We start from the raw sequence: 12,636 nt of genomic DNA, 5'->3' as shown, positions 1-12,636 counted from the left end.
TTCATGTGTGCAGCGCTCAACACTAGAGCCAAGTGATGTACTGAATATTTATAAAACGGTTAGATCCAGTCCTTGATTCCATTTACAGCACTAGCTTAGAGTACTTTACTGCTTTTATAAAATGGTTACCACACAATACCAATATTAAAGCCAAAAAATCAATGCAATGCAACTTTCATGAAGTAAAATCACTAAAAGCCTTCCTTACGCTGGAAAAAATAGTCCCTGATTGTGAACAGCAACAGAAGTTACATTATTTCACCTTTAGATGGCGGCAAAAATACTCTGGGCAGGAAAACCCCTTAACCGTTGAAAAGACAAGATATCACAGTGGACATTCAAACTGATATTTTATTACGAATATAGGACTGTCCTGAAGGAAAATGCTATATCTACTGTAAATGCATGTACACTCGCTCACGCCATCTCTCACAATACTCTACTCTATAAACTTCAATGAACAATATCAATGAGAACAAACATATGTTTACGTTGCTAAGAGTGGTTGCTAGGGGTTGTTGGGTAGTGATGCGTAGAACCGTTGGGTGAAGCGAATGATTGTCTTAATTTCATTACGAATTTTGGGAAGATGGTTGGCTCGTGTTGCAAATGATAAGCGACTCAAACACACAGAGAAACATTTACTGGGAATCGAAAGTGAAAATGACAGAACATTACTTTCTTTAAGCATCTTAACATTGGAAGTAAGATGTGTTTGCCATGTAAAGCCCACTGACCTTGAACACCTGGCTACGGGGCGTCTTGTTTCCGTTGTAGCACATGTCACTCCCGTTGTTTGGGGAGGACGGTCCCAGGCAGAACACATGACAGAAGATCCGGATAATCCGGAGAAAACTCTTCGTTTGGACCTCAAAGTTACTGGACAAGCTGAATGTAAACAGATTGAGAAACGGATTTGAGTAAAGGAAGGTCGAAATAAAAATGTTGAAAATTATGGGTAACGCAGACGCACCTCAGCAGTTTATGTCCATTTGTGGTGGCCACGTCAGCCAAGCTGGTCAGGATCCTTTGGTAGTTAGAGTCATTTTGCTGAGAAACATATTCGAGAACCTGCCGTAGCTTAGAAAAAATTGTACCACTTTACAATAAGGTTTTATTAGTTAACAACATTAGTTAGCATGAACTAATAATGTAATAACTTCTACAGCATTCATTAATCTCTGTTTACGTTAATTTCAACATTTACTATTACATTATTAAAATATTATTAATAAAAGTTGTACATCTTAACATTAGTTAATGCACTGTGTACTAGCATGAACTAACAATGAACAGTTGTATTTGTATTAACTGACATAAAAGATGAACAAATACAGTAACAAACGTATTGCTCATGTTAGTTCATACATTAACTAATGAACCTTTGTAAAGTGTTATCGATACAATACTCAACATGTTAAAAGCATTAAGGTACATAAACTTGTGAATAAAGATAGATGAGGAAAGAAGAGGCGTACCATGTTTTCTTTAATGTCGTCGTTCTGGGTCATCTGTATCAGCGTCTGAAAGAGTCTGCTGTGGTGCTGGATGAGAATCTCACACGTTTCACCATAACCACCCTACAATTACACACACACACGCTTTAGTGTCCTGCATACGAGTACCGGAGGCATTATCCTCAGCTAAAACTAAAACTAGGGGTGTAGCGATGATGTAAACCATATGATTCGAGTCTTACTGTATTTATAAGGTATAATTCACCAAAAAAAAATGTATTCTGTCATCATGTACTCACTCTCATGTCGTTTCAAACCTATAAGATTTTCGTTTAACTTCCAAACACACATGAAGATATTTTTTATGAAACCTGAGAGATTTCTGTCCCGCCATTTAAAGCCCATTCCTCTAAAAAACTTAACAGATCACAAAAAATGTCATAAATGCATCATAAAAATCAATTGAGTGATTTAATCTAATTGAAGTCTTCTGAAGAGACACGACAGCTTTATATGATGTAGATTCACAACGACACACAGACTGTAGTAAACACACACATTCACAGGCTTGTGTGACGGCAAAACAACATGAGAGTGAGTTTCAGTGACAATACTAAATAAAACTACTTTATCAACATAATGTATAATATAATGCAATGGGAGAATATTTTTGGGTCATGATGATAAAAAAAAAAAAAATATTTGAATAATATAATTATAAAAAAAAAAACACTCCTCTTTATTTTAGCATCAAATATCGCAATAATATCGTATCGTGAGTTCAGTCTCGTGATGTGTATCGAATCGTGACATGAGTATATCGTCACACAACCCTAATAAAAACTATTAAAAACATTAAGACATTATTTCACTGTAAACTGATAATAAACATTTGTTGAAAAACTTAAACTAAAACTAAAATTTGAAAATTTGCCTTGGCAATAAATAATAAGTTTAAGATGAAACACTAAAATTGTTACCTGGAAATAAACTGAAACTAAAACTGAAATAAAACTTAAATAGCAATATATATATATATATATATATATATATATATATATATATATATATATTAGGGGTGTAATGATAACCATATTTGTATTGAACCATTCAGTACGGTATGAATTTCAAAGCGAACGATTCGGTGCGACCAACATTGTGTTAGCAGTCGCGACCAACAAGCGGTAGGAAACTGCGCTACTCATTATTTTGTGCTTCACGGACCGTTCATCAGTTTGGACCATCGAGTGCAGCGCGAGCCGATCTTCATCAAGCGACACTGTTTCTACAGCGCTGAGAGATCCAGTAAACAAAGCATTTGAATTTGCCACTGAAGTAATAACGAGATCTAGTGAGACGCATTCACATTTATCCATTATTAACCGTAGATCTCTATTAGGTCAAACAGCGCTGACCTGGAAACCAGGAGAAACATTGTGCCATGAATGACCTAGTTACAGGCTTTACGTCCACAGATCTGCAACATTCACCATGGATTTACCGTAGTAACACTCACTGTAACCATGGACGTTTGGCAGGAATAGTGAAATGCTTTCAAGTACGTCACACATCTTTTTCCAGCACTTCAAAACTCAAATATTATCATATAATGTTATTTTTAATGTGATGACCAAAACATTTTTTGGTCATCCTTCAAACATTACCCCCATTTATAAAACTAAAAGTTTCAAGATGTAGGAAAACTCACACTTATTTAAAATGTAAATATATATATAATTTTTTTTTTATAAATAAAAAAAATCAAGGAAATTTCTCTGGCATTTCTTTCTTATTACTGTATCGAAAACGTACCAAACCGTGACACCACATGTTAAACCGAACCGTGAATTTTGTGAACCGTTACACCCCTAATATATATATATATATATATATATACATACATATATATATATATATAGTGGTTAAAGTGGGATTTGGTAGGTGGGGGAACCCTCAAATTTTGTGTAGGTGCAACAGGGAAAAATGACTCGCCGTGGGACAACATATTGAGTTTCGTGGTGTAGCAATACTTTTTGGGACAAGAGTGTCACTGTGGCACCTCATATCACAATACTTATTTACTTGATATTTTAATGGTTTTATTTTGGTCCATCAACACTGATATGATGACGATATTATATTAAAATTGCTGAACACTGGGCCAAAAATTGAGCCCTGGCATTGTAGCCACATCAGCCCACATAACCCCCCACCCCCCACAGCCATGTGCATGTAAATGTGAGGTAGTTAGGGGGGTTCGGGGGCATATGCTCCCCTGAGAAAATTTTGATTTCTCTGACCTACATATGTGAAATTTAAGACTCCTGAAGGCCAAAAAAATTGACAATAAATAGCTTTAAAACCATGTCAGTGTGCATTAGATTATTTGTCAATACCTGCTCTCTCATCTTAATCTTTCTTTTTCTCTCAGTCTCCTTATCCTGCCGTATTTCTTCCCCTCCTAAAGCTGAACTTTGATTTTTCATTTCTTTTCATTTTCGTCTGTCAGTGAAGAAAGTAAACGTAGGCTCAACTGATGAGTTTTATGAATAATTTTCTTAGATAAGTTAATTTACTCAAGGCTACCAGATCAGCATTGCCAATAGGAACCTTCTACAAGCTTTAGAATTTAAAAAGTAATTTTAAATAATACAAATTATAGGCTACGTTTAACGCAGTTGGTGGAATTGGCAGACGTTCCCTCAGGCATGCGTTGTGGAAATGCGTCAAAGCATTCTAAGGTATAAATATGCAGCATTAATGCACGGACCGGTGACTTTGAACGAATATTTAATGTTGATAATGTTTACATAATATTAAAACTAATCCTGCTATTGATATCTTTGTAAGACTGCCGACCCTATAGAACAGTGGCAAGGGAAAGCAATGTCCGCCGAAATATCGAACATTAAACTAACTTTAACGCGCTCAACCACCGTGAGCATTTATAATCGCTCGTGTTTATAGGAAGGGAGGTTGGTCGGCCAGTCGGTCCATCTCGGGAGCAGCGAGATTCGTTGAGATAATTTATCTGAGGTGCCGGAACCAGGTTCCGGACCGTTCCGGCCCACTTCAACCCCTATATATATATATATATATATATATATATATATATATATATATACTAATTAAATGACAAAAGCACATAACAAAATCTATAAAAATTAAACAAAACTAAAAATCTAAGATTGAGAGCTGATGTAAGATATGAATGAAGCTGTAATGAGGCTGCAGCAGGAGTGTGTTCACCTGCACACACAGGTCCAGTGGCGTGACCCCGCTGTTGTCGGGCAGATACTTGGCTCCCCTGAGCAGCAGAATCTGAGCCGTGTCCCTCTGACCGTGACTGAAACACAATGACAATATCAATATCTTCCTTCCATGTAAAAAAGCTTCCATCCCTCCTCATTTTTCTATGATGTTTTGCAATTTATTCACTGCAAGTAAACAAAGAAGTTCTTATCTTGAGTGTAAAATGAACACAGCAGATTTAGGCGCAACAAAAAAGTTACGCACTCCGAAATATTTTTGTATTGCACCGTTAAACTTGAAACATATAAACGTAATATTTAGGGAAGCCTCTGATCAGGAGTAATGGTGGGAATAAAACGGCAGACTGACTGAACTGTATAAAAAAGCTCTTTAATTCTTAATTCTTTAGCCATATACTGTATGATAAAGCTGACATTTACACATTTAAGAGAGAGAACATTATGACTTTTTATCGGACCCGAACCCGTTCTCAACAGCGTGCCGCTGCATACATGATCAAATAAACTCAGTCATAATAAATAATTATGAGTAATTTCTTATGTTTTTGTACCAGTATTTATTTATTGATCCTTAAAAATGTTTAATACCGTTTCTGAATGTTATTTGCATGTAAAACTACTTACTACCTTGTAACCAATCAGATCAACGTGTGATCGTCAACGAGTGGATCTCTGAGCTGTGCGAGTGAGTGGAGGCGGGGCTCATTTGCATAGTCATAGAATTGTGTATACTAAATGAGGCAAGGGTGTCGAGTTACATTCAAGATATTTTAAGGCATGAAGAATTTGAAGGAAAAAAATTAAATGCGTAATTCTGGTGATCAAAAATGAGTTTTAAGGGATACAATTATTGACTGCAGGGGGACTTTAAATATTTCAATGGAAACTTATCTTTACGTATAGTTATATGAGGCAAATCAGTTAGAATCAAGGTTAAACTGAAATTCACAGCTTTTCAACAACTTCTGCTCACGTATTTGGTATTTGAAGGCTGCTATTGGATTATTGAGGGTAAATGTCATATTATGAGACTACGCATTACTTTACGGAGAGCTTACGACCTACTAGCTACAGCCAGAGAACAAACGGTGCAAACAAATGGTAAACGTGTTTGCTAGCTAGTCGTTACAAAGTCTCTAGTGTGGACTTTACAAATCATGCCATGTTGCAAAGCATTCCCATCTCTTGTGTTTTTATTAACGACGTCATCAGCGATTAGTCGGCTCAGATGAAACAGATGCGTATGGTTCATTTACAATACACGAGATTCAGAAAAGCCGCAAGCGAGTATGAAATTATCCACAGAGCAGACCCGGAATTCATGTTTTAAAACCGATCATCCGCACGTTTAATTACTCTTTCTAATTATGTGTTGTGAGGCATGTTAGTGTTGATCTCATCATCATCAGCCTTGAGTGGACTGATATCAGTAATCAAAACAAGAGACGGATGAGTGCTGTTGCTCGGCAACCAAAGCAACGTTTCCTTATCAGGGCGATTCTTATTAGTCAGTCATTACAGCAAAGCAAGCTCAAAATCTCTTGTTATCAAATCTCTTAAACTCACAAGAAAGCCGTGTGTTAAAATGTTACATACAGGAAAGATATCCGTTTAAACCGCTAATTACCCTAATTATGTTTCTTGTGCGGTCAGAAAACTGTCCAGATTCAGTCACTGAAAGGAAGTTGATTTTCTTAAAAGGAGTCCTATAATGCCCTTTTCACAAGATGTAAAAAAAAGTTTCTGATGTCCGCAGAGTGTGTATGTGAAGTTTTAGCTCAAAATACCCCACAAATCTTTTTTTTTTGTTAAAATTGTGCCGTTTTAGTGTGTGTGTTCCTTTAAATGCAAATGAGCTGCTGCTCCCGGCACAGAGGGCAAGCTTCAAGAGCGTGTGTGTGTGTGTGTGTGTGTGTGTGTGTGTGTGTGTGTGTTATCAGTTCTGATTAACTCACACAGACACACTCTGAACATTTTAAAAAACCTTTAACCTTTTATGTTCAAACTGGAGTCAGACAAAGATGGAGAGACTCAGGAAGTGACAACATGTAGGAGCAACAGACGTTTCCGAATGGTTAGTTGATGAATTTATGAAGCTGATGTGGAGTTAACTATCTTCAAGTCATTAAAAACCCCTTACCAGTCGCCCCCCTTTTTGGCAATCGAGTGCAAAATGACATACCCATAATAAAATGGTTGTTGCTAAGGAGTCCTTCTGACTATACACAAAACCAAGGTATCATTTAAAAGCTAACACTTGACAGTTTACTGTGAAAAACTCAGAATTGCTCTAGCAATTACTAATAGAGAGATAAAGCAGCTCAAAAACAATGCACAATTTTTTTGAATGTAAAATTCGGGATCACCAGGGATCCCTGCGGCTCAAGGGGTTAATTAGCATATTCTGTCATGATAATCAATTATTTGCGTTCCCGGGGGCGGGGTTTATGTAAATTTTAGGGTTAGTAATGTCACTATCCCATGAAGAGGTTAATTGTAGTCCCTACCAGCCGTTTGTCGTAGTCCTTAAAGGGCTAGTTCACCCAAAAATGAAAATTATGTCATTAATGACTCACCCTCATGTCGTTCCAAGCCCGTAAGATCTCCGTTCATCTTCGGAACACAGTTTAAGATATTTTTGATTCAGTCCGAGAGCTTTCTGTCCCTCCATTGAAAATCTATGTATGGTATACTGTCCTAGTCCAGAAAGGCAATAAAGACATCATCAAAGTAGTCCATGTGACCTCAGTGGGTTAGACAGAATTTTTTGAAGCATCGAAAATACATTTTGTTCCAAAAATAACAAAAACGACGACTTTAATCAGCATTGTATTCTCTTTCGGTTCTGTTGGGGATCCGCGTTCATGAGTCCGCTGACGTAAGGCGAGCTGACGTGTGTCTGGTGCGCCCGAGCTTCGTTTACAGTCTAAGGGAGACGCACGCTGGAAACAAAACAATCTTTGCAAACATGTCTAAGGATTTCGACACAGGGGAAGACTTGCATTTTTTTTTACCAGACATATTTAGTTGAACCCGAAAACACGGACGCACCAGATAACACGTCAGCTCGTCTTACGTCATCAGCGTCACTGGCCTCGTGAAAGCGGATTGACAACAGAACCGGAAGAGAATACAATGCTGAATAAAGTCATCGTTTTTGTTATTTTTGGAGCAAAATGTATTTTCGATGCTTCAAAAAATTCTGACTAACCCACTGAGGTCACATGGACTACTTTGATGATGTCTTTATTGCCTTTCTGGACAAGGACAGTATACCGTACATAGATTTTCAATGGAGGGACAAAAAGCTCTCGGACTGAATCTAAAATATCTTAAACTGTGTTCCGAAGATGAACGGAGGTCTTACAGGCTTGGAACGACATGAGGGTGAGTCAATAATGACATAATTTTCATTTTTGGGTGAACTAACCCTTTAAAAAGTGATTTCTGTAAGAGAAAAGATCTCCCTTTGCATTGAGCTTTGAGCGTTGTAACTTTGCAGATGTTGTTTATGCTCAAACAGCAACATTACACACTAATTACAGTTAAATAAAGGGAAATCATAATCAACCACCCCTTTAAGGGGCCACATTCGAACTGTTGACCGGGCGTGCCACGCTGCGGCCGGATTGAAACAGACAGTGATCATGGTAAACGCTGGTAGTTGTGTGAATATGATCACCTGCAGGCGAAATAGAGAGGAGTCGCTCCGGACACATTGGGCCTGTTGATGTCCGCTCCACTGTCCAAAAGACACTGCACCGTCTGTGGGAAACATCACTTCATACCGTTAGTAAAAGGACTCTTAGTTCTAGTGTGCAAACTGTGGTAGACAGACAGTTAGTTTTCGTACAGTCTTGTGTCCGTTCTGGCAGGCCACGTGTAAGGCTGTCTGGCCCATGGCGTCCTCCACGTCCACATTAGAGACGTGCTGGACCAGGTCATGAAGAAGCTCAGTCCTTCCGTTCACTGCCAGCCAATGGATCTAAAAACACGAGAGGAAGAACTTAATATCAGTAAATAATATTATAGGGTCATTCCGAGTCAACTCAACCAGAGTTTTGACTAGGGCTGCACGATTTGGGGAAAATGTCGCGATTACTGAGGTCAATATTGCGATTGAGTTATAATAAACAAATGGTTTTATGAGTCAACTTGCTTGGTCCTAAAGCAAAATGCTCACACAGATTAGTGATAATTCTGAAATGTTTATTTCTTTACTCAAACTAGCAACGATAACTAAATGATTGATAACAGCTATAATGATCAATAAGCCGTTTTCCGTCATTACAATTGAAAGCTATCGATTTTTTTTAAACATTTATTAGGCTTCAAAAAATATAACAGCTTTTAATTTAAGTGAACTTCAAACAATCCTCACATAAACCCATAATAAATGTCATATTTACCTTTGCCCTTCCTGTCTAACAGGTAGCACACATACAGAAATTGAATAAAGTTATCAAACAGTCTGCGCTGCATAAATGATAAATTATATATATACACTAATCCTTATTAAAGCTACAAAAGTTCTTTAGTCAAGAGCAGTGAGTAATTTTCTGTGTTCCCGTTGTTCTTTGATTAACTTTACTGACAGAAAGCTTTATTGGCTGCTGGCCCTTTAAGAGCAGCCGCTGCTGACAGAGACGCGGATCTCACACGCGCGTCATTCTCTCACAACTCTTTACGTCCATCATAAGACTGCTCTTATGTTATGCAGATACTCGACAAAACGACATTGTGGCATAATTGTGTGTGTTATTGTTCGTTAAAGCGCGAAAGAGAACTGTATTCTGGCGCGCGGTCTGTGCTTGCGCATGATACTGGCGCGCGTCTTTCTGTGAGTCACGGTCAGGACATTCACAGGCAGCGCGCTCTCTTTTGACTTGTCGCGCATTAATGGTTATAGGCATTTGCATGAATAAGAGCGGGATCATGTAACACTAGCCAAAGGATGACAAAAAATAACAGATACTGCGTTAATTGCGTTAACAGCCCTGATTTGTTTGTTTCAAATAAAATCGCAGCATTTTGCGTCATATAATCACATAGGCTTGACATCGCGATTGCTATATGATTAATCCTTCTGCACTAATTTTGACTTTCTTTTTTTTGTCCGGTGAAATAAATACATCAATTCAGAAGAAAAGAAACATATTAAATGTCATGGATGTATATTTCCGGAGTATAACCCACTGTTTTGTAGGAGAGGCTCAAAAGAGATTTGGAGCCAGATTACAGCGGGTAAAACTAACTTTAGAAAGATGCAGCATCATTATTTTATTTTTACACAAATATTGGTAGGTATATTAGTAACATTTCGAATTCTAATTCTATTAGAATTTTGGCTTTCGTCACTATTTCTGTGTGTCTTTCTTGAGAAAAAATATAAACCAACTTAAATATTTGAGCTGGGGAAATTTCTGAAATTTGGTTGATTTGACACAGAATGACACAATATTGGTTACTAAAACACACATACACATAAACATATATACATACATACATACACATACATATACATTATATATATATATATATATATATACACAGTATATATACAGTATCGCACAAAAGTGACAAAATGTGTGTATATGTATGTATTTATGTATGTGTATATATATATATATATATATATATATATATATATATATATATATATACACAGTATCTCACAAAACTGAGTACACCCCTCACATTTCAGCAAACATTTTAGTATATCTTCTCAAGTGACAATACTATAGATATGAAACTTATATATATTTTAGAGTAGTCAATGTGCTGCTTGTATAGCATTATATATTTACTGTCCTCTGAAAATACCTCAACATGCAGCAGTTATCGTCAAAATAGCTGGCAACAAAAGTGAGTACACCCTAAGTGATAATAGCAGTATGTCGTTTAACCATGCAAACCCACATGTCCTATTCATCATGTTCATGTTTTTGTGAGTTACAGTACAGTATTCATTTGTTAACATGAGTTAATGTATAGACTAACATGAACTAACAAAGAGCAATACATTTGTTACAGTATGTAATAATCTGTTAGTTAATAAAAATCCAGTTGTTCATTGTTTGTCCATGTTAGCTCACAGTGAATTAACTAATGTTAACAAATACAACTTTTGATTTTAACAACGTATTAGTAAATGTTAAAAATTAATATAAAGTGCTGTAGAAGTATTGTTCATTTTAGTTCATGTGAACTAAGGTAGTTAACTAATGTTAACTAAGAAATCTTATTGTAAAGCATTGCATATATTTATATATATATAGTTTACACATATACGATATTGCACATATTAAAACTATACAAATGTTATAATATAAACCCTAAAAATGTTTTCTTTTAATAATATTTGAATAATTATATATTACAATTATATATTAAATATATTAATTGATAGTGAAGGAGTGAGGATAATAATAATATGTTTTGTTGTTATTGTTGTTACTTCTGTCTCAACAGTGCAGATGTATCACCATACTCACAGCAGTGAGACCTTCATTATTGCAGATATTAACATCAGCATTGAACTCTAACAGTCTGCCCATACACTTCTTCTGTCTGTGAAAATATAAGACAACATGGGAAAATTATCATGGGTCTCAACGTAAATTTATTAAAAATGACTGATCGGTTACCACTTATTGCATGCAATACACACAAATGCTAAGGCTATATAAACAAGGGGTTACTAATAATGCATGTGAACTGCAGGAGTTTATTAACCCTCGGTTTACCCGTTTCTAGCAGCCAGATGCAGAGGTGTGCAGCCCGAGATGTCCTGATAGTTCGGATTCGCTCCACGCTTTAACAGCAGGACAAGACACTCTACTGATCCACAACTGAAACAACAACAACAACAAATACATCTCAGAAAAACATATTAAATCTGCACTCAAAACAGTAAGCTGTTGAACCAACTTAATTAAATTAAGGAAAACCTTTTCCACGAAATTGAATTACATTTTTCCAACAAAATCTAATTTGTTTGAAATTATTTGTTGTAATCTTGCTGTATGAACTTAAATGAATTTAGTCAAGACTACTAAAATAATTGTGTCATTCCTACTTGATAAAGTTTTGTCAAGTTAACTATACATTTCATTTTTGTCCTGCCTAATATCGCCAACATTATAATTTTAGCTAGTTTGACTCTACGGTTACATCCAATGAAAGAAGCTACTTGCATTCAATTTAATAACAACAACTTTTTACATAGTAATATTAGTTTAATGCATATGTAGTGTGAGGGAAGTTTAATACATATGTAGTGTATACTGAGTGCCCACAAAATTCAAAAACATTACAGAAAATCCTCTAAGTTTCTAACATAACTGAACATTAAATACTAACATTAGCTAACAACATCTTTCCATTTACTGAAAAACACATACAATAACACTTTAATCCCTAAATTTACCCTCCTAATGCAGTCCCTTGCAAAGCATGCTGGGAACTACAGATCCACTGCACAGTTAGTTGTCAACAAAAATGATTAATGTAGTTTTCACACAAATGAATTAAGTAAACTTCAGTTTTAAATATATTAGGTTGATTGAACACAATTAAATTAAGTTTTGACAAAATATTAAACTATCATGTTACTTTTGCTAAATTAATTAAATTTAATAAGAGGAAAAAATTATTTTTTTGAGTGTGGGTGATTAGAAAACGCTTACACTACTGGAAACCGCTTAAACAGGACCTATTTTTATAAGAGGAAAATATAAGTCTCAGTGTCCCCAGAATGTGTCTGTGAAGTTTCAGCCCACAGATCATTTAATGTCATATGTTCCTTTTTGTCATAACATCATATTTGTAAACGGCAATTTTTGAGCCAAAGCAAAAACAAGCTGTGCATGTATCTTTAAATGCAAAATGAGCTGTTGCAAAGATTA

The 12,636-nt window shown here is 36.0% G+C and overlaps 1 protein-coding gene across 1 annotated transcript in view; it reads right to left on the bottom strand.

Moving 5' to 3' along the window:
• hace1 (HECT domain and ankyrin repeat containing E3 ubiquitin protein ligase 1) overlaps positions 1-12,636 on the bottom strand; it is a 34,776-nt gene that overhangs the window by 18,804 nt on the left and 3,336 nt on the right. Inside the window, exons 4-11 of the mRNA XM_077205824.1 lie at positions 11,476-11,580; positions 11,224-11,299; positions 8,583-8,714; positions 8,412-8,494; positions 4,707-4,803; positions 1,479-1,580; positions 974-1,080; positions 738-888 (exon numbers count right to left, since the gene is read on the bottom strand). Coding sequence (XP_077061939.1) covers positions 738-888; positions 974-1,080; positions 1,479-1,580; positions 4,707-4,803; positions 8,412-8,494; positions 8,583-8,714; positions 11,224-11,299; positions 11,476-11,580 — 853 coding nt within the window. The remainder of the gene's footprint in view (positions 1-737; positions 889-973; positions 1,081-1,478; positions 1,581-4,706; positions 4,804-8,411; positions 8,495-8,582; positions 8,715-11,223; positions 11,300-11,475; positions 11,581-12,636) is intronic.

The sequence above is a fragment of the Siphateles boraxobius genome, unplaced genomic scaffold (assembly GCF_051911475.1).
Source record: "Siphateles boraxobius isolate OS27281-9 unplaced genomic scaffold, OSU_SipBor_1 12, whole genome shotgun sequence".
In the NCBI taxonomy this organism is placed as follows: domain Eukaryota; kingdom Metazoa; phylum Chordata; class Actinopteri; order Cypriniformes; family Leuciscidae; genus Siphateles; species Siphateles boraxobius.
The sequence above is the reverse complement of the archived record's forward strand: the minus strand, read 5'-3'. Positions and strand labels throughout refer to the sequence as shown.